At 59.4% G+C, this 18366-nt stretch overlaps 1 protein-coding gene across 5 annotated transcripts; it reads left to right on the plus strand.

Annotated features, from left to right (window-relative positions):
* Positions 1-792: 792 nt before the first annotated feature.
* Positions 793-16220, plus strand: ADGRG5 (adhesion G protein-coupled receptor G5). 5 transcript variants are annotated; one of them, XM_068956061.1, is made up of 13 exons: positions 793-2311; positions 4775-4861; positions 5056-5140; positions 5666-5804; positions 6774-6911; positions 7085-7201; positions 7587-7629; positions 7869-7975; positions 8247-8365; positions 8501-8766; positions 9116-9215; positions 9779-10041; positions 10256-15974. In XM_068956061.1, exons 2-13 carry the CDS (start codon positions 4798-4800, stop codon positions 10339-10341), a joined length of 1527 nt encoding a protein of 508 aa, XP_068812162.1. In that variant the 5' UTR covers positions 793-2311; positions 4775-4797; the 3' UTR covers positions 10342-15974. The 5 variants fall into 5 exon arrangements, 3 of the variants coding, with proteins under 3 accessions (XP_068812162.1, XP_068812161.1, XP_068812160.1); XM_068956060.1 differs by having other exon boundaries at positions 795-2311; positions 4754-4861; XR_011143307.1 differs by lacking the exons at positions 793-2311; positions 4775-4861; positions 5056-5140 and having other exon boundaries at positions 5662-6911; positions 10256-14142; positions 14259-15974.
* The last annotated feature ends 2146 nt before the right edge of the window (positions 16221-18366 follow it).

Genomic DNA, 18366 nt, shown 5'->3' on the forward strand with positions numbered 1-18366 from the left:
CTTTCAGCCATAACACCGTCTTCCCTGGATAGTTTTCCTTTTGCTGGATGTTTTCCAGCCAAAAATACTGAAATGCAAGGGGCCAGAAGCATTCGTTTCCCATGAGAACAGGAGCGTTGCTAACACCCTTTTCTCCCCCAGGATTAGGCGAGTGGAGAAAATTAAGTTAAAGCAAAATGCAGAATGTGTGTGCGTGCTTTCGCCCCTTCCCCCCAGCCCAGTATTTTTCCACTGGAAACACAGTTGGAAAGCCAGAGAAAATGGATTGCTCTCCCACGTTCGTTTTCTTGTGGTTTGCCTTGGAAAAGAAAGTCATTCTCTCCCGCCGCGGCGGCTGGTCCTGCAGCCCACGTTTGCAGGGGAGCTTTTCCCAAGCCAGGACGGGGCAGGAGTGACCGCGGAAACCCTCGGCTCCGCCGCTGCCCGACCGATGTCCCTCCGCTCCCCCCGCGGCGGGGTGCAGCGCCCAGCTCCGGCCGGGCTCTCTGTAAAGCCTGAAGAGGCTCAAATTTGCCAATGGAAACGTGCTTAGATCCTAATGAAAGGTTTTGCAGCTGGCGGAGGATCTGGCCTCGTGCTACTTGCTGGTGTGTTGGGGCTTTGCCTGCGTGCGGGGGCCCGGTGGGCTCCGGGCGCCGCGGGCCGTGCTGGCTCCCGGCATTAAAAACAGGTCCTGAACCTCGGCGACTTTTCTTCTCGGCGAGCCAAGCAGTGCGCGAGAGAGGGAGAAGCGATGCCAGGGCAAAATAAACTTTCACTGAGATCTGAAATGAACTTCCCTGTTTCAGCTGGGAGGAGAAGTTAAAGTCATGTACTTAAAGAAAATATAAGGGAAAGAGTGGTTTACAGAGGAGAAGTTGCTTTGGACCAAGAAATTCAAAGAATTTGGTTGCAAGACATCAAAATTCAAAGCTCCAAGTGTTTCTTTACTGTTTGTTTTGACACGAGCATCTCAGTAAAGCCAGAAGATTCAAGGGCACGTGTTGGCATCACAGTATCTGTATTTTTCCCCCTTGCAAAAATCAGCAAGTTTTGGCCATGGCAATGGCACCTAAAGAGCTGCGTCGCCGCTTGGAGCGCGCCGTCGGACGGGCCCAGTCTGGCAATCCCACAGTTTCCCAATAACAGCAGTTCCTGGCTGCGCGTCCTCCTGCCTTTCACTGCTTTGGGTGGCAAAGCCAAACCACAGAGTGGCTTCACCCCGCAGGCAAATCAAGGGTTAAAACCCGCGCCAGCCCAGGAGAAACCCCAATTTAGCAAATCCGAAGGATTTTATTTAGCAAATCCAAAGGACCGACGTCGGACCAGCGTCGACCGTGAGCGGCAGCCTGCCGGAGGCCGGCTTTCTCCGGCCCCTGGGGACGTTTGGGTGCCGGCGGGAGGGAAACGGGTGCTCTGGTCCTCTTCCTGTCTGCTCAGCTCTGTCTGAGCTTCTGGCCCGTTCTCACTCCCTTTTTAAGCAACGGCAGAGGGGGGAGAAGGGGGGAGAAGAGCCGGCCCTGCTCTCGGCACGGCTCTGCGCTGCCGGCCCTGCTGGCGCTGGCATTTCAGCCCGCCGGATCCCACAGCACTGGACCTAGATCCAGTCGGGAGGATGGGGTGTGGAAAGGGTCCGTTTTGGCAATAGCTGACCATTAGCTCTAACATCGAAGTCCTCTTGCACCCGGTCTGTGCTGGCCTTCGGTCGCCAGAGCTCTCTGAGCGCGCACCGGGCGCGGGGACTGAGACCGGGGAACCTCAGTCTCGGAGACGCCCTGTTCCCTACGCCGGCCCCGGGGTACAAACCCGCGCTAGCGGGACCTACGGATGTGGGCTTTCCAGGCTCTGGGGCGCAGCAAGTGGCTGCAGCAGAGCCAGGAGTGACTTTGAAGTGGCTAATTAGCCCATGGCAGAAAGTTCATTTGGTGCAGCAACTTAATGATATCAGATCTATCTGGAAAGCAAATTGCCTTTGGGCCGTGCCGAACAGCATCCCTCTTCCCAAGCAAGCCGGTGCCCTCAAACCCGTGTAGGAGTCACCCAAGCTTGGCGCTGGCGCTGAGGCTCCCCGCGTTGCTCTAGCTGCTACCCTGGGCTCTAGCGGGGCTTTTACAAAGGATAAGCAAATGGAAACATAAAAGTGTGGTAGATTTAATCTGCTCATCTGCATGCGAGCACTTCCTTGTCTGCTGCAGTGGCCTCCTGGTACAGGCAGCGCGGGTGCTGCACAGGCTGGCAGAGCCCTGCTGCGGACCCCGCGCCGAGCCCGCGGCTCCCGAGAGACCCGAGCACCGGGAAAACCGCCCCGCGTCCACCAGACACTGCTGAGCAGGTAAGGGCTTCCTCCGAACTCCGCGGCTCTCGCTGGAGGGAAGGCTGGAGACCTTCTTGAACCACCCTGCGTAGCGTGGGCGGTACAAGAAAATATGCAAATATTTTTCTTTTATTTTTTCCCCCCTTGGGGAAGCCAGAGAGGGGTAGGGGGTGCTGGAAACACGCCGGGGAGCTGCTCCTTTCCGTGCCCTGCGGTCGCGGGTCTCCGTGCAGAAAGGTCCCAGCCACCCTGCTGCTCCTGGCTGGCAGGATCTCCTTCCCAGCCGTTTTTTTTTTGCTTTAGCACCAGATAGATTTCCTCTTTCTGCCCAAATCGGGGAGCGTGCCAGACGGGCCGTGGGAGCCCCCGCGGGTGTTGGGGCTGGTCCTCCACGCCGGCTCCCACGGAGCTGCTCTCGCTCGGGGCTGCTCCACTTTGGCTTGATTCGACTTCAGCGCTACCATAAGTGGCAGGTCTGACCCTGCCAGAGCGTTCCCAGGTCGTCCAGACCGCAGCATTGACAACAAAACCCTGGGGTGCAAACGCTGCAGTTTCTGAGGAGGAAAGTGAAGGGCTGAGCGGCGGCAGGAAAACCTGCACCGTTTCTTGTGCCGGCCGGCGTCGGGGCCGGCCTCGCCGTGCCGCGCGCGCCGCAGGGCTCTGCCCGAGGACGGCTGGACGGCTGGCAGCTCCGTCGCTCTGCCCCGGGCTCTGCCCCAGCCCGTTGCGCTGCTGGGCCGGAGCGCCACGCCAAGGGCTTGTCGCAGCTGGGCAGCCTCTTCCAGGGAGGTTACGGCGGGCTGTGCCCTAATCTGCCGCTCCGGGATTGCCCCTCCTTGCATTTCCTCTCCGAGCGTTGTCTGTTCGCGGTGAAACGCTCCCGGCGTTGGGCAGCGCCGTGGCTCTGCCTGCTGAGCCCTGCGGCAGACAAGACCCCTGCTCGGCTTTCAAGGGTGCTCAGGTGAGGCCGCAGCGCCCGCCTTCAACCACGCAAACCAGTGCCATGGCGTGACACCCCAGGGTGGCCCGGGTGCTATGTTGGCAGCGGTTAGGACAAGAAGTAAAAGAGTTAAAAAGCCTTTTAATGAAGTGCTGGGAGAAACTGCGTGGAGCATCCCTAGCTGGGGGTCTACACGTGCTATGCGGTGCACCGATGCCCCGGGGCACTGTTTCGGGAGACATGTCTGCAGCCGGGCTGTTTGGAGACGGCGCAAACCGGCAGCATCCGCGAGCTGCGCGCGCACAGCCCTGCGCCGCGTCCCGGCTTGCAACGCCTCTGGGAACTGCAGTTGCCCTGGCCATCGCTAGTGTCAGCAGCGTGAAGGCATCTCTCCTCGGCACGTCTACCCCGCAATAGCTGTAAAAGCATTTCCGAACTTACTTATGTGTCGATAGCGCGTTGCGGAAATAACACCCTGAAGCTCACCGTGGCAGGGGGAGCTCAAAGCCTCCGACCCGAGCAGTAGGCGAGCGGTTGGTTTTGGCGGCAGTGGGTGGAGCTGGGAGCAGGACTGTGCGCTGTGCTGCAACCGATGCAAATCTTGCTAGAGGCCCTCCACTCTTGTGCTGCGGAGGCTTCCACTTCCCATGCTCGGCGGGAGGAAGTGAGCAGGGCTGGGCCCCTGCCAGCAAGCCCCAGCGTGGGCCAGAGAGCGCGCTTGCAGCCTTTGCGGCTTTCGACCTGCCTCCCGAGGTTTTGCATCTCGGCGTTGCAGGCTGGCGAGGCAACGGCAGCAGCGAAATCCAGCTTCCAGGCTCGGGGCGCTGGGACGGGCGTGCGGAGGGGCGAAGGGGGACGCCTCTCCTGCCCTCCTGGAAATCCCCGCGCTGTGTGCATACAGACCCCTGCCCGAAGCTTTTTCGGCTGTAACAGCTGACACAGATACGAAGGGCATCATTAGCGCTATTCGGCAGAGGGGGAGTTGGGCCCTGGAGACAGTCGTCTGTCCAAGATCTGTGACCCAAGCCAGGCACTGGCCGTGAGCTACCCAGAAGCAGGTTGTCTAAGGCACAAAACCCTCTGCCACATTAAATACCGCCTTCCCTGCCCTGCTCTCGGACTCGGGCTGGTAAATTTGTCCATTGGGCGTTCCCGCCGGGGCGGGCGCTCGGCCTTCCCAGGCCGGGACTTGCCCAGCCGATGTCCTAGGCAGAGCCGCGGCTGCCGCGTGGGAAGCCGTCCATCCCCGGTGCACCAGTATCCACCCGATGGGGTCCAGTCCTGAGCACCGGCCCAGTGGGGAGGGCCTCATCCTGCCTCCCCCCAGCTCCCCCTGCAAGCTCCGAGCTCAGCACCCAGCCTGTGCCCTGGCTCCTCACCACACCGAGGGCTGCGTGTGTCCACGCTTCCTGGGCTGGGATGCCTGGCGGCAGGTCCCCCCAGCAGACGTGGTTGGGGATATCTTGGCTTTACTCGCCTGATGCTGCCCACTCGAAAAAGGCTGAGCCCAGCCCGGGTAGGCACCCGGGGGTCTTTTGCAGGAGCGGCACAGAGCACCCCAGAGATGAACCCCTCCCTGCTCACCGCCCTCGTCCTCGCTCTCGCCGTCTCTGCCCAGAAGCTCCAAGGTATGGACCAAACTCACGCCCAACCTCCGGCTTTCTCTCCCGCCTGCCGCTCGGCCCAAATCGAGCAGGCGTGTTAGTGCATTCGTGCACCTGGGCAGGGGTTTTGGGGGGACCCGCTGTCCTGCGGGGCCCTGAGTATCTGAGACCCCGGTGCTGGCACCCCCAGAAGGGCTGCTAATATCTTGTCTGTGCAGACATGAAAATGATGGAGGAGCACATGGCCACGCTGGATTCCCGGCTGCAGGGAGGCTGCGGTGCCGCCGGTGACACCATGGGAAGGTGAGCGGCTGCTCGGCTGCCTCCTGTGCCGGGCGGCAGTGGCGGTGCCCGAGCCTCCGGCTGCCCGGCGCCCCGGCCACCGTGGCACCGAGCCGTCCGGCTTTGCAAACAATGATGCTCTCTCCTTGGTCAAGCTCCTTTATTTTTCAGTTTAAGGGATTTGTTTGGAGTGAAAGCCTGAAACGTATCACAAAACCAGAGAGTGGGATAAAGCTAGAGGCTTACGGGAGAAGCGGTCTCACCCAGGAGCCCGCGGCAGCGGACAGAGCCACCACGCTCCCCTAGAACTGCTTGAAGGCACCAGCTTACACGAACCCAATCCCAGACCCACGGCTTGCCCGACCCCAGAGGGACCTGGTCTGGGAAGGCTGATTTGGAGCTTTTTCCCCATATTCTGAGCGTTTTTTTACCTTTCTCTCCCCAATACCAAAGCCCCTGGGGGAGCCCCAGGCTCCCTGCTCCTGCTCGTCCCCTCTGGCCGCTCTGGCTTCACCCCGGCACTCACACTGCGTTTTTCCTCCGCAGCTTAAACGAGCTCGAGCAAAGGCTGGCCGAAGCCGAGTTCAAGCAGGAGCACCTCACCTTCACGTTCACCACCATCCAGGCCCACGTGTTCAAGTTTAGGGCCCAGGACTTCAGGGGGTTAAATCTCTCCAGTGAGACGGTCGGTACCCGCGGGCTCCGTGGTCTTTCCCCTCCGGGAAAAGGCTCCGAACGCCGCGTGCCCAATGCTCGTAGGGCTCGTGTCTGTGGGCCCGGCTGCAGCTCGGCGGCTTCCCCGGCTGCCGGACACAGCCAGAAACCCTCCCGCTGCGACACCAAGCGGGAGGACACCTTCGAGAGCCACCTGGGTGCCCGGCTGCTGCGCGCCAATGGCTCCTGCACCCACGAGGCAGCCCCTCACCGCCCTGTGCCCCTGGACCATCCCGGGGCATGTGCTGAAGCATGAAATCCCCCCAGAAAAGCATCCTGGCGTGATGCCCTCGCCTCTGTCCTTGCCCCACTATCCTGTCCCCATTGCAAGGTTGGATGAGGCAGGTGCACGAGTGGCTTGGGTGACGTGTCCCTGTCACTCGGTCCCGTGATACATGCTTGTCCTAAGGATCGGGCAGTCTCTGATGTCGGGACAGGAGAAACTACAAAGTCTGAGAGCCCAAGCGCATCCCTGGTACCTTGGCAGGGGACACGCGAGCCGGGCCTTGAGCTGCCACCAGGCCAAGGGACGCAGCGGTGGCTCACGCTGATAACCGCAGGGGCACAGCAGCACTGGCACGTGCCAGGGGGGTCCAGCTGCCCACATATGCCTCTCGCTGGGGTCACCCGGGCCCTGGGGGCCCCCACAGCCATGGCGGGTGCTTCTGCCTCTGCTTCCTCCAGCTGGGCCAGGGTATGGCAGGGCTGGGCGTCCCGGGGACAGTGCAGGCCTTTGTCCTCCTCTAGTGGCTGGTTAGGATCAGAGCTTGGAAATCGCCCGAAGTGTCTCGGCAGCGCAGTCCTTGCCACCGGCAGGTCCTGTGCCAAAGGTGCTGGGTCCAGGTGCTGTGCTGGCCCAGCTCGGCCAGGGGACGGGGATGGGAACCGCTGTCCCTGCGGCTCTCCTCATGTCTCAGCCAAGCTTCCTCCTCCTCGCCAGGCACAGAACAGAAAGCAAACAGAGATCCGGGTCCAGCACGCCATGTACTTCCCAGCAGAGCTCATGCAGGACATCCAGGCAAGAGAGGTCGAGCAGAAACTCGTCTGCATTTACATCCACAGCCCTTGCATCTTCCAGGTGAGCCGCGCGCTGCAGCTTCGCGCCTGGGCGACGGGGAGGAGTGAGGGCAGCCCCAGGAGATGTCCTTTGTGGCTGCTCTCCAGTGTCCTGAGAGCAGCCGCATCCAGCAGCCCAGCAAGAACCTCGCTCCCCCCGCCCCGCAAACTGACAGGCACCCCAACTCTTTGCAGGATGCACGCAACAGCTCTGTGCTGAACGACAACATCTTGGGAGCCTTCCTCCCAAAAGTCTATGTCACCAACCTCCCCCAGCCTGTGGAGATCCAGTTCCAGCACGACAAAGTGCTGGTGAGTGACCGACCGACCGGCCCTGCTGCCTGGAGGCCGCTGACACGTGGGATGCTTCAGGAGGGACTGGAGCTGGAAGGAAAGGGACAGACCTGACCACGGGGTCTGAACATCAAATATTGCTCGTTCTGTGGAGCGAAGCGGCATAGCTCCATTCCAGGTGTGCATGATGCTGGTCACAGCATCACACCCGTGAGGGGTGCGAGGGTGACCCCAAGCACCAGGATTTTCCTTTGAGTTCAGACAAAATAAGATTTTCACCGCTTTGCGTTAGGAGCAGGACATTACTTTGCAGCTGGGGGGGTTCCTTGAGGAGCACAGACCCTGCCCTATCTCTAACCTCCTGCTTCCCCGTCAGTGACCTCCTCCTTGTGCTTCCCACCAGGACACCTCCAACGCAACCTGCGTCTCCTGGCTGCAGGGAGCCGGTAAGCGCGTCGGTGGCTGGGGCAGCAGAGGAAGGCGACCTCAGTGCTGCTGTCCTCAGAGGCACTTCTGAACAGCCCTGGGGCAGCTCCCACTGAGAGAGGAGGGTGAACGTGGAGCTGGGCTGGTGCAGGGGTGCTGAGCCCTCGCCTGGGCACCCATCCCTTCACCTTCGTCAGCTCCGTGGGGTGTCCTTGAGACCCCCTGGCTGCCTCTCTGATGGCATTTCTCTCCCCGGCAGGCAGTGGGGACTTGGGAAGCTGGAGCTCGGAGGGCTGCGAGACCAGGCACAGCCAGGGCACCGTCCTGTACCGCTGCAACCACCTCACCTACTTCGCCGTGCTGCTGGTAGGATGGACGCCCATGAGTTGTCTGGGCATTTTCACCTAACTAATCCCTTGTAAAGGCTGGTCCTTCACTGTGGTCCAATCCCTCTTTGGGCTCTTTTGCCCTAAAGCACTTCATTTTTTGATGAAAGGTGCCCTGTTGGGGGAGCGGAGCTTCTCTGGGCCATCGGCGATAGGGTGCAATGCCGTGACTGCTATGGGGTCAGCACATTCACGCCGGGGCCATGCGCTGCTGGCTCCTAAGCCTGGCCCTCCTCTCCTCCTCCGGGCAGATCACACCAGGCAACATCAGCCAGGCCGAGCTAGTGTCTCTCACCTACATCAGTATCGTGGGCTGCTCCATCTCAGCTGCTGCCTCGCTTTTCACTGTCCTCCTGTGCTGCATCTTCAGGTAACCGTGGCTGTGGCCACCTTGGCCCCAGGCACTGCGGCGTCAGCACCAGCTCTCCTTTCCCAACTGGAGGGGGCCAGGTGGAGGCTTCCCAGCACTCCAGCATCACCATTTTTCTTTTTCCCCATCTTTTAGGAGGAAGAAGAGTGATGACACAACCAAAATCCACATGAACTTGCTGGGTGCACTCTTCCTCCTGAACAGTGGGTTCCTGCTCAGTGAGCCGCTGGCCTTGGCCTCGGAGGGACTGTGCCGGGCTGCAGCTGCCTTCCTGCACGGCTGCCTCCTCTGCACCTTGGCCTGGATGGCAGCTGAGGCCTTCCACCTCTACCTCCTCCTCATCAAGGTCTACAACATCTATGTCCGGCACTACCTCCTCAAGCTCTGCCTCTTTGGCTGGGGTGAGTGTAGCCTCTTCGGTCCCTGCCGCTGCCACAGTGGTCCTCATTAGCACCGATGGGTGGAAGTGGGCAATGGGGGATGGTCGTAGGTCCACCAGGAAGGTGGTCAGGGTCAGTGGAGGGGACGAGCATGGGGGCTGTTGCATGGGCCAAGGGGCTCACTCCTGCTGGAGATCCCTGCCATGGTGCTCGGCACTCTGCAATGCCCATGTGCTGGGACCCCTGCCTCGTGCTGCGGAAATTGCCGTCTGCAGGCCCTCTGAGCTCTTCTGCCCCTTCTTTGATGAGCACGGCAGGGATTTCTTGCCTTTTCTTCTCCCTTGACCCTTTTCTGTCTCCTGACCCACAGGTCTGCCAGCGTTAGCAGTAATTAGCATTTTGCTCTTCAAAAGAGATGCCTATGGATGCCTTGACATCAAAACCACTGATGGCTACAAAAATGCTACGATGTGAGTGCTGGAGGCATGCAGCGTCCCTGGGTGCCACCGTGACTCTGCTGACATGGGGATGAGGCCCAGCAGAAGCGATTTGGCTGGAGGAGGAACCTTCTCCTCCTCCCTGCAGGGTGACTGTTTATCTGAGCGTGGCCATTTCCCTGAAACAGGGGGCTCTCCACGCACATGGGGAGGCATCTCCTGCTGTTCCCCTTCCCTGCCACGGCTCAGTGTACCCCAAAGCAGCTTTGGGGACATCATCCCCTGCCAGAGGCACCCATGTGTGGGTGCTGTTGGATGTCCAGCGTGCGCAGCCATGCTGGGAAGCACGTGGAGGACGGCTCCATTCCTCCCTTCCTCTGCTGCTGAGCTGTGACCACGCGGCACTGTCCCCCCTGCCAACGCAGGCCTGTCCCCCTCCCTGTGCTTTTCTGTGCACACTCAGCCCCCCAAAACCCCTTCTCAGGGGACATTAGCCCTTCTCCCCAAGCAAATATCCCTCCTGGCCACTCCTGGCTGGATCTGCTGCCCCCAGGCGCTTCTTAGCTCTCCCCAACGGCATGGACTCCCTCATGCAGGTGCTGGCTCACCAGCCGGGCAGCTCACTACAGCACCCTGTGCTATGCCGGCCTCATCCTGCTCTTCAACACCCTGGTGCTGCTCACCGTTGTGAGGATGCTGAGGAGCAGCCAGCGCCAGAAGGAGACGGCGAGGAAGGATTGGGCAACGGTGCTGGGGCTCACCTGCCTGCTGGGCACCACCTGGGGTGTGGCCTTCTTCAGCTTCGATGTCGTCTTCGTCCCCCAAGTCTACCTCTTCACCCTCTTCAACTCCCTGCAAGGTCAGTGGGAGCACTTTTGGGGAAAAACCCATGCCTTGGGAGCAGCGGGGTCCTCACAAGCTCCATGCTCTCCCTGCGTTGGGAGGGATGAGTGATGGGCCGGGACCCTGTGCTCCACAAGAGCCTGGAGGACTGTGGGTGATCGATAAGCTGCCTGTTGGTTATCCTGGTGGATGGCAGGGACTGATGGGCCATCCTGTGTTTCCACCCACAGGTCTCTTCATCTCTCTGTGGTACCTCACCGTGCACTGCCGGATGGACTGCGGCTTTGCCAGCACCACCTCCACCACCACCAGATAAGTGGACCCATCTGGACCTCCTGCAGGTGCCTGGCATGGAGCATTTGGGCAACCGGTAGCAAAATGCTTAGCTGGATGTTTTTCCAAGTATTGTTAGGGCACACACAAATCTCCCCTGTGACCACGCAGCCCACGCGTGTCCGCTCCGAGCAGATGCATCCCCTAGCCGTCGCTCCGTGCCGATGCTGCGCACGGCGTGGAAGGACTCGCTGGGCTTGACAGCCAGAGTTGTGGACGAGCAGGGTTTCTTTAAAGGAAGTATTCTGGCTGCAAAACTTCTGCCCGGTGGGAGCTGGCTGGTGCTCGGGGGAGCTGCGGTTTGGGGCCCCACAGCACTGCCGCAGGTGGGGCGCTCACTGTCCTGCCTGGACCGCATGGGAAGGAGACACAGGCCCGGCTGCCCAGAGGGGTAGGGGCTGCCCCGCTTCAAACCAACACGTTAGTCCCCAGGGAAACCATATTGGCTTCCAGGCGCTCCCTTTATTTTTAATCAAAATTGACTTTTCCTGCTGAAACCCGCCACTTCTCATTAAATGCACTGTTTAATTAAAAATGCAGTTTTGTGCCCAGAGCTCGTTTTCCAGCAGCTGCAGGAGCGGTGCCGGTCTCGCTGGTGACACAGAGCTGCGCACCCTAGAGCGAGGGCCACGCTGCTGCTTTTGCATAGCCTCCTGCTCCGAGCTCGGCTGGGATGTCTGAAAGTCCCTCTGCCGCCTGCTGGGAACCGTCGCCCTGTGACCGCCCCGGCGGGGCAGCCGCAGAGGCCGCACCGGCAAACCCTGCGCTCCATCGCCGGCCAAAGGCGTGCAGACCCCGGCAGAGATTTCCTCGGGCTTGATGAGGTTGTCGTTAATGAAGGTCCCACTAGATGGCATGAGGTTTTCAAAGATGTTCCCAGCTCTTAGGCACAGCAGGGTCAGATGCCCACACATCTCTGCACGATCTTGGAGGCCACAGTGGCTGTAACAGGCAAGGCAGGAGCCTTGCAGCAGCGCCAAAGGCCCCTTCCCCAGTGCTGCTCAGAGGCCGCTTTTCTGAGGAAGACGTAGGTCTCCTTCCTCCTGCCCCTCTGCTCCCTGGGGGAGCCCAGCTGGCTGCTGCAATGTGCCCCGGGGGCGGTCGGTGATTTCTCTTCTTACACTTGAGGGAAACATGTGCACTGGGCTTTGACAGCGGTCTCCCCCGGGGCTGCAACGCGAGGAGTCCCCTGGCTGCCAGGGGTTTCCCCCAGGCTTGAGGAGCATGGCGAGCTCGTAGCAGCGGTGTGACACGTTCCCCCCCCAAAGGCAGGGGGTTTCTGATTCCGCCCCATCGGTGCAACTTAGCAATGCAAATACATGCAGAGCCCAGCCTGGACAGAGGCAAAGCCACCTAGCAGGGCTCTCGGCAGCAGGTGCCCTTGCTGGAGCCGGCAGCATGCAGCAGGCAGGAGTCCTCCTTGAGCAGAAAAAGTCTTTGCTCCTTGCGTAACCGAAGCGCAAGAGCCAGGCAGGGCAGGGAACGTCCCTACCTGGGTGGCCACCATGCTCAGAGATGATGCTGGGGAACGTGCAAAGCCGGCAAGACCCCGCTCCTGGGCTGTCTGTGGGAGGGGAGCCTGCTGAGGGACGCCGCCGTCCCGCACGCCCCACGCACAAGCCGGGTGAGGCGCGAGCGGTGCCTGAGCCGCTAGTTTGGCAGCCGGCCCCCGGCCCCGCCGGCTTTCCACCCCCAGCTGGAACAATTAAGTTGCCGAGTGGCTTTTCTCGGTGACTCTCGCTAATTCCTCAGCTGTCTAGAAACACTAATTATCTTTTGTCTCCCACCAGGGGAAGGCAGGAATTCATTATTCCTGGAAAGGGAAGGGCAGGAGAGGAAGGAAAGCTCCCATTGCTCCTGGATGTGTCCAGGGATGCATCTAGGCAGGATTTTCGGGGCTGGGAGTGTGAAGTCCATGTGTTTCTGGCTTGGAGCTGTGGAGCTCGTGGCAGCGAGGGATGCTGCCGCCAGCTCCTGCGGCTGCGTCTCGAAGACGTGCGGTCCCCACTCAGCGTTTCGGCTCTCCTACCTGAGCTGCACTGCATCCTCCTGGGGCTGCCAGCGTGACAGCTCCACGCCGGCGCATGGGCTATTGGAGACAAGACCCGGGTCTGCAAAAGCACGCAAGACCCTCGGTAATTTTGGCAGGGACCCCAGCGGGAGCACCTTGGGACTGGTTTATCCAGCAATGCAGGGAGCAGTCGCAGCCCCAAACCTTTGCGGCAGTGGCGGCAGTGAAGACCATGGCGAGTAACAACCCTGCACCAGCCTCAGCCTCCGGCTCGCTCCATCCCGCTCGCTCGGGCGACACGGACAGCCGGCCCTGAGCCGGCGGCGATTCGCAGCCCCAAGTCTGAAGGCAGACGGGCTGGAAGAGCGTCTGCTTCCGGCCGAAGGCGCATCACGGGCATTGCACCTTGAAGGGGCCGACGTTGCTGTCAATCCGCCCCGATCCTTCGGGGGCCACTGAGGCCCCACGGGGGGCGGCAGCACCGTCAGGACAACGTGGCTGTTTTCCACCGGCGTCTCTTTTGAACGTGGTGGCAGGCGGCCAAGCTGAGCACCCCTTTCCGCCCTCGCCGCTTTGGAGGGCGCCTCTGCCTTTCATGCTGCTCCATGGAGAAGCCAGCCCGTTTTGGGGGACTGAAGGAAGCCGCTTGTTCTTGCTCTTTGTTTCACACACAAAGGAAAGAAAGTGCCTCTGCCTTCCCAGCCTTCGCTGCTCGCGGCAGGGACAAAAGCCCTTCCCACTGGGGCTTTGAGCCCGGCTTTCGAGCACGCCGCGCGCAGCCAAAGCCTGCGCTACGCTGCAGCCTCGCAGGCACTCTCGTGCTCTGCGGTTATGAGCTGTGCATGTCTCATCACTTTGGTGTCTGACTTCAGCTCTTTAAAAAAGGTTTTTGGTGAAGTGCCAAGCAGCTGCTGGTGAGCGAACCCTGCTGCAAGCATCCTCCATCGCAGAGCCCTGTCCTCGTGTCCCCAAGCCCCAAGCAGCCGCTCCAACGTCTGGATGGCTCTTCCCTGTGTTTCCAGACCCCTCTTGAGACCCACTTTCCTTGCTGCTTTCTAACCCGAGCCACAAGCACAAGGGTAGGGTCTCATGGCATGAGTCATGCAGGTTCCCGGGAATGGCATGTGCATTGACACCACCACGTCAATGCACCTTTTTCCTGTTTCCGGTAGCAATTAGGAAATGGTTGCCTGGTCATTGCCTCCAGCGCCAGCTCTCCCGGGAACATGCAAAGCAACAGAGCGCCTTTGCTGCCTGGGGGACCTTTCGTCATTTGGGCACGAGAGTGGCTCCCACCGGCGGTACCTGCTGCAGTCCAAGAGGCAGCACCTCTCCAGCAGCCACCTGGGGATGCACGTCGTGATGTGCTTTAAATGCTGAGCCCCGGAGCGAGCGGAGGGGGATTTGACAGCAGGCGGCAGGAGGAAGCCACAATGTGTCTCTGGAGGGATGGGGCTTACCCAGCCCCTCTGTGCTGGCTACAAAATTGGATACGCCGCCTCCTAGCAAATCACAGTGTGCAGCTCAGTATCGTCCCGGGGACACCAAACCCAAAGGCCTGACGCCCTGCAGCCTTCAGCAGAGCCAGCATGCCCTGTGCCGGTGCCAGTGCTCCTCTTAGCTAGGGTAGCATGTGGGGTGCAAGGTCCCCACAACCTCCTGGGGCTCCAGCCTTATTTCCCCAAAGGGCTTCAAAGCGAAGAGCACCGGAGGAGGCAGCAGCCCCCAAGGATGGGAGTCCCAGGCCTTGCTCCCCGCAGGGAGGTCACGCAGGTACAGCAGGTGCTTTAGCCTGTAGCAAGACAGAACCCTCGGCTAGTTACAAACGTGGTGAACAGGTTCTTATGGGGTCAGGAAGAGCTTCCTCTCTTCTTTTCATGTACGTCAAGCACTCGATAGCGAGAAGAGCCCATGGGTGGTGTGAGCCAGGGCAGGGACGTGAGGAGCCCTGCTCGTGGCACAGCTGGCAGGTGAGCAGAGCGTGGGACAGGGTCATGCCCACATGCACCCGGGGTGTCACTGCCAACTACTTTGTCCCCCCGAATCTCCTCTGCTGGCTCCCAAACCTGGTCCCAGCCGCATGCTGTCCTGCCCAGCGCTGTCCTGCCTCCTGCTTTTCCCCCGCTGAGGGTGCTGCGACCAGGGCGAGGGGTGCAGCAGCTGGCGTGGCGGGCTGCGGGCGCAAGGTGGGCATGGTGGGAGCAGCAGCCCGGGGTGCTGGGTGGCAGCAGGGAGTGCACGCGGCGGGGGGACGGCAGGGCGCGGGCTGGGCGCGGGCCAGGGCGGGCAGCTCCCGGGGCACGCGGGTGGGCTGCCCGTCGGCAGTGGGCGACGGCGGGGCTACCTGGCCATCTCTGGAAAGCCTGTGCTGCTGTGCCTCTGTGCTTCTCAACCCTCCGATGACGTTTGGGGGAGTGGGGAGGTATCGGGGGCTTCGCCGCTCCTCAAACATGGTATAGAGCTGATGGCAGTGTCTCCGCTGCCCCAGCATGGGGGGAAGGAGCAGTCCTTTCCTCCAGCTCCACAGCATCACGTCTACCTCTCCCCGCTTCAAGGAGAAACGATCCTGTTTACCTTTCCTTTAGCCTTATCAGGCAAGAGCTTGCTTATTTTCTCAGGGCATTAGTGTTTGATTCCTTGAGTGGAACCGGGTTTCCAAGCCTAGACACCACACTGGGATACGACACGAAGCAGGGGTTATGTTGCAACTGGACTGGGTGTGGGGGGGTTACACCTGATTTGGAGGCCAGGATGGCTCCAGAGTTTCTGCGCGTCCACAGGAGGCTCAAGGCTGGCACCGAGCTCTACGCGCTGAAGCCCACCGGCCGCTGGCCAAGGCACTGCTCTGGAGCTTGCCGGCAAACTGAGCAGATCAAGCACTTGGGCACTCAAGAGAGATGAGCTGACTTTGCCCGAGCGCTGCTGCGGGTGAATAGATGCCTTCGAGTGGGAGCTCAGGCTGCCTGCAGGGCTCTCCAAGCCGGCAGTCCCTACCTCTGTGTGGGGAGGCTGATGCCGGGCTGCTGGGGGGAAGTTATTCCTTTCTCGTTTCAGGCTTCTTTGCAGTGCTGAGCCCTACCAAACAAAATGCTTGTATTGGTCTCTACAGTTGGGGTTCACAGCCCTGGTGCCCAGCGAGTAGCTGTTCCTGTTGCTGCCCAACAGACAGAGAAACCCCAACATGGTGGGGGACCTGAAACCCAGCTGCTCAGTGATTTTTTTTTTTCACTTCCCCTGCAGGAAGTGATGTGGCTGCAGCCTAAAGCCTCCCAACTTTGCCCTGACGCTTTGGAGTAGTGCTCTCGCAAAGGATTATTAAATGAAATACCTATTTCAATATGTTAACTAACTCTTAAGCTTCCAGTGCAGGGCGGGCTTGTCTCTTAGACATCGGAGAAGACACGCACGCACGCACACACATGTGCTCAACCTGGAGACACGAGGTTCTCCAGTGTCATTTGATTTACAGACCTGAGGTCCTGACAGATGGGAAAAGGCATGGTGCCTTTCTTGCCCAGCTTTTCTGGCCCTCCTGCAGTGCCTGCATGTCCGTCCTCAGACTGTGAGCAGAAATCTGCTTCCCAGGAACACGCAGGCTGGTTTCGGTGAGTGACTCTTTCAGCAGCAGAGCTGCAGGATTTTTATGGAGAAGTTTAATATCAGAATTGGCTGGGAATTTTACAACATTTTCAAAATCAAAACACCCCAGTTAGGCCAAAGTGATTCTAGAAGAAGGACATCAGAAATATGGGAAAATTGGTTTTTATTCAAAGTGAAAGATCCATTGTTTATGCTGGAAACTATTTTTTATTCTGAAGTTGAAGCTAATACACATAAAACCAGAATGCATGCTTTACGAGCGCGCTGAGGCAAGAGTCGATTTTATTACGAAGGGTTATAAAGTTGAATCTGACAATTCAAGCAATGCAAGAAGCCCCACTGTGGCCACCCTGCTCTGCTGATCCCAGTGTCCCGGGGTAAATGTCAGGGTGCGCTGAGCCTCCGGCCCAGCTCCTGTGCAGGCACCTGGGATGGATGGAGAGGGCAGACTGTGCCAGGTGCAAACCCTGCATGCAGATGGTGATGGGCATGGCCAAGCCACCCTTCAAGAAGGCTGAAAGACATGGGGGGTCAGAGCCGTAAATAAGCCAGCTGTCCATCCCCATGGTGGCTACAGGCCATGGGTAGCCCCTCTCATTGACTGCTGGAAGAGCTGCAAGGATTCTGCTTGCCATGGCCACCAAGGCACCAGAAGAACATCTGGTCAACACTGACCATGAGATAAAAAAAGAGACTCACTCTGTCCTACTTTGGTGAGATTGGGATTTTGGACCTAACTGCTCATAATGTGGTCTCCTTGAGCTCCTCTAAGCACAGCCCCTGTCTCCTCCAAGGCTCCTCCTCTTGCTCATTTTGTGGTCTCTCCCAAAATGGACTTGCGTTTGGCTCCTGGGAACTTGGCTCGGGTAGAGGTGGGTGCTGTCTCTGGAGCCAGGAAGGATGTTTTGTCTTGCCCCTGCTGGCAGGTTTGGGCATGAAGGTGGGCAACTCTGAGCAGCCAAGGCAAAGTGACTGTAGGCAGGATGGAGCGACTACGGGGCAGATCCTCAGGTGAGATAAACCGCTTTTTCCATAAGGGGTGCCAATTCCTGGACCCAGTAGCTGGCATCCGCAGCAAGCTGCTTGGCACCCCTCCACTTCTCTCTCCTGCTTTCCAAAGCATGCTGTGGGGCCCCCCTCGCTGCAGCTCAAGCCCAGACAACGTTCAGCCCTTGGGGATAGCACATATTTTATGGAGAGATGTTGATAGAGGTGGGCTGGGCTAGTCTGGCAGAGAGGAGGTGAAAGGGAGAGCTAACAGCAGCCTACAACTACTTGAAGGCAGTTACAAAGACATTGGTGCCAAATTCTTCTTGGTAGTACCAGATGATACAACAAAAGCGGCATCGGCCATGGATTTGAGTTGGGATGTTCACCTCTGACGCAAGAAAAAAAGGTTGTCTAGGAAGATTGTGCAGCCCTGGAACATTATCCCCAGAGAGTTGGGATCTCCATCCTTGGAAACTTTTAAATTTAAATTTAGCTAGACAAAACCATGTCTGCCCTCACCTAGTCCTGTCCAGGCAAGAGGTTGGATTGGAGACATCCAGACGCCCCTTCCAAACAATATTGCTATGATTCATACTGCTGCATCATCCCGCTCACCCTCCTCCTTTGCTGACTATAGCTGAATTCAAGGTGGCTCAGCTCATGGTTGCACACCGCCTGGGAGCGCCTCTCCAGTGACCAGGACAGCACCTATAAACCCCAGAGCAACTACCACTGCCTGCAGTGGTCAGCCTGAGCAGCAGGAGACCGACACCAACCCCTTGAGAGCATCAATGGACGATGCACCAGCAGCCAGGGTGGAGGCACGATGGGCATCAGATGGTCACTGAACCCAGGGACAAATAGCAGTGGGACGGTGAGAGCAGTGATGAGAAAAGTGAGGCCAGCCCAGGCTGGATGGGAGCAGGTGAGCCTGGCACTGACCAGTCCCACCCACACCAAGGGGGCATCTGAAAGTATCACCAGCATCCTGGAACCACGTGCGGGCAACACCAACTCACAACTTTTCTGGCAGTGTCCTCCAGGGCAGGGGGAGGCCCTTCAGCACCTGGAGCCTATGGGAGACCAGAACTGTGAAAAGAAGCCAGTGTTTCCTTTGCCCAGCTCTCCTTTATCTTCCCTCGTTCTTAAAACCCTTCCCTCCCCTCCTCATAACCACAACCTCCTGCAGTTTTGCTTCCCTCCTCACTACTTCAGATGGCCCCTAGCCAGCCTCCCAGCCAGGAAAGGCCTTAGAAACACGGACACCGCTAATGTTCTTGGGGATCTGGCTCCTACCTTGGGCCACTGGTTCTGCTCATCACACAACCCTGTGGTGCTGGAGCTGGGTGGCCTAGCTGAGATACTAGCATGGAGTTCACCTAGGTCTCCCTCTGGCTCTTGAGGCAG

Source organism: Struthio camelus, chromosome 10 (genome assembly GCF_040807025.1).
Source record: "Struthio camelus isolate bStrCam1 chromosome 10, bStrCam1.hap1, whole genome shotgun sequence".
NCBI classification, from domain to species: domain Eukaryota; kingdom Metazoa; phylum Chordata; class Aves; order Struthioniformes; family Struthionidae; genus Struthio; species Struthio camelus.

Bases quoted from the DNA above. Each gene is read 5' to 3' on its own strand.
- ADGRG5 (XM_068956059.1), top strand. From the start codon at position 6,441: ATGCCTCTCGCTGGGGTCACCCGGGCCCTGGGGGCCCCCACAGCCATG. The intron at 7,202-7,586 runs GTGAGTGACCGA...GCTTCCCACCAG, and splicing joins TCCAGCACGACAAAGTGCTG to GACACCTCCAACGCAACCTG. The intron at 8,366-8,500 runs GTAACCGTGGCT...CCCATCTTTTAG, and splicing joins CTCCTGTGCTGCATCTTCAG to GAGGAAGAAGAGTGATGACA.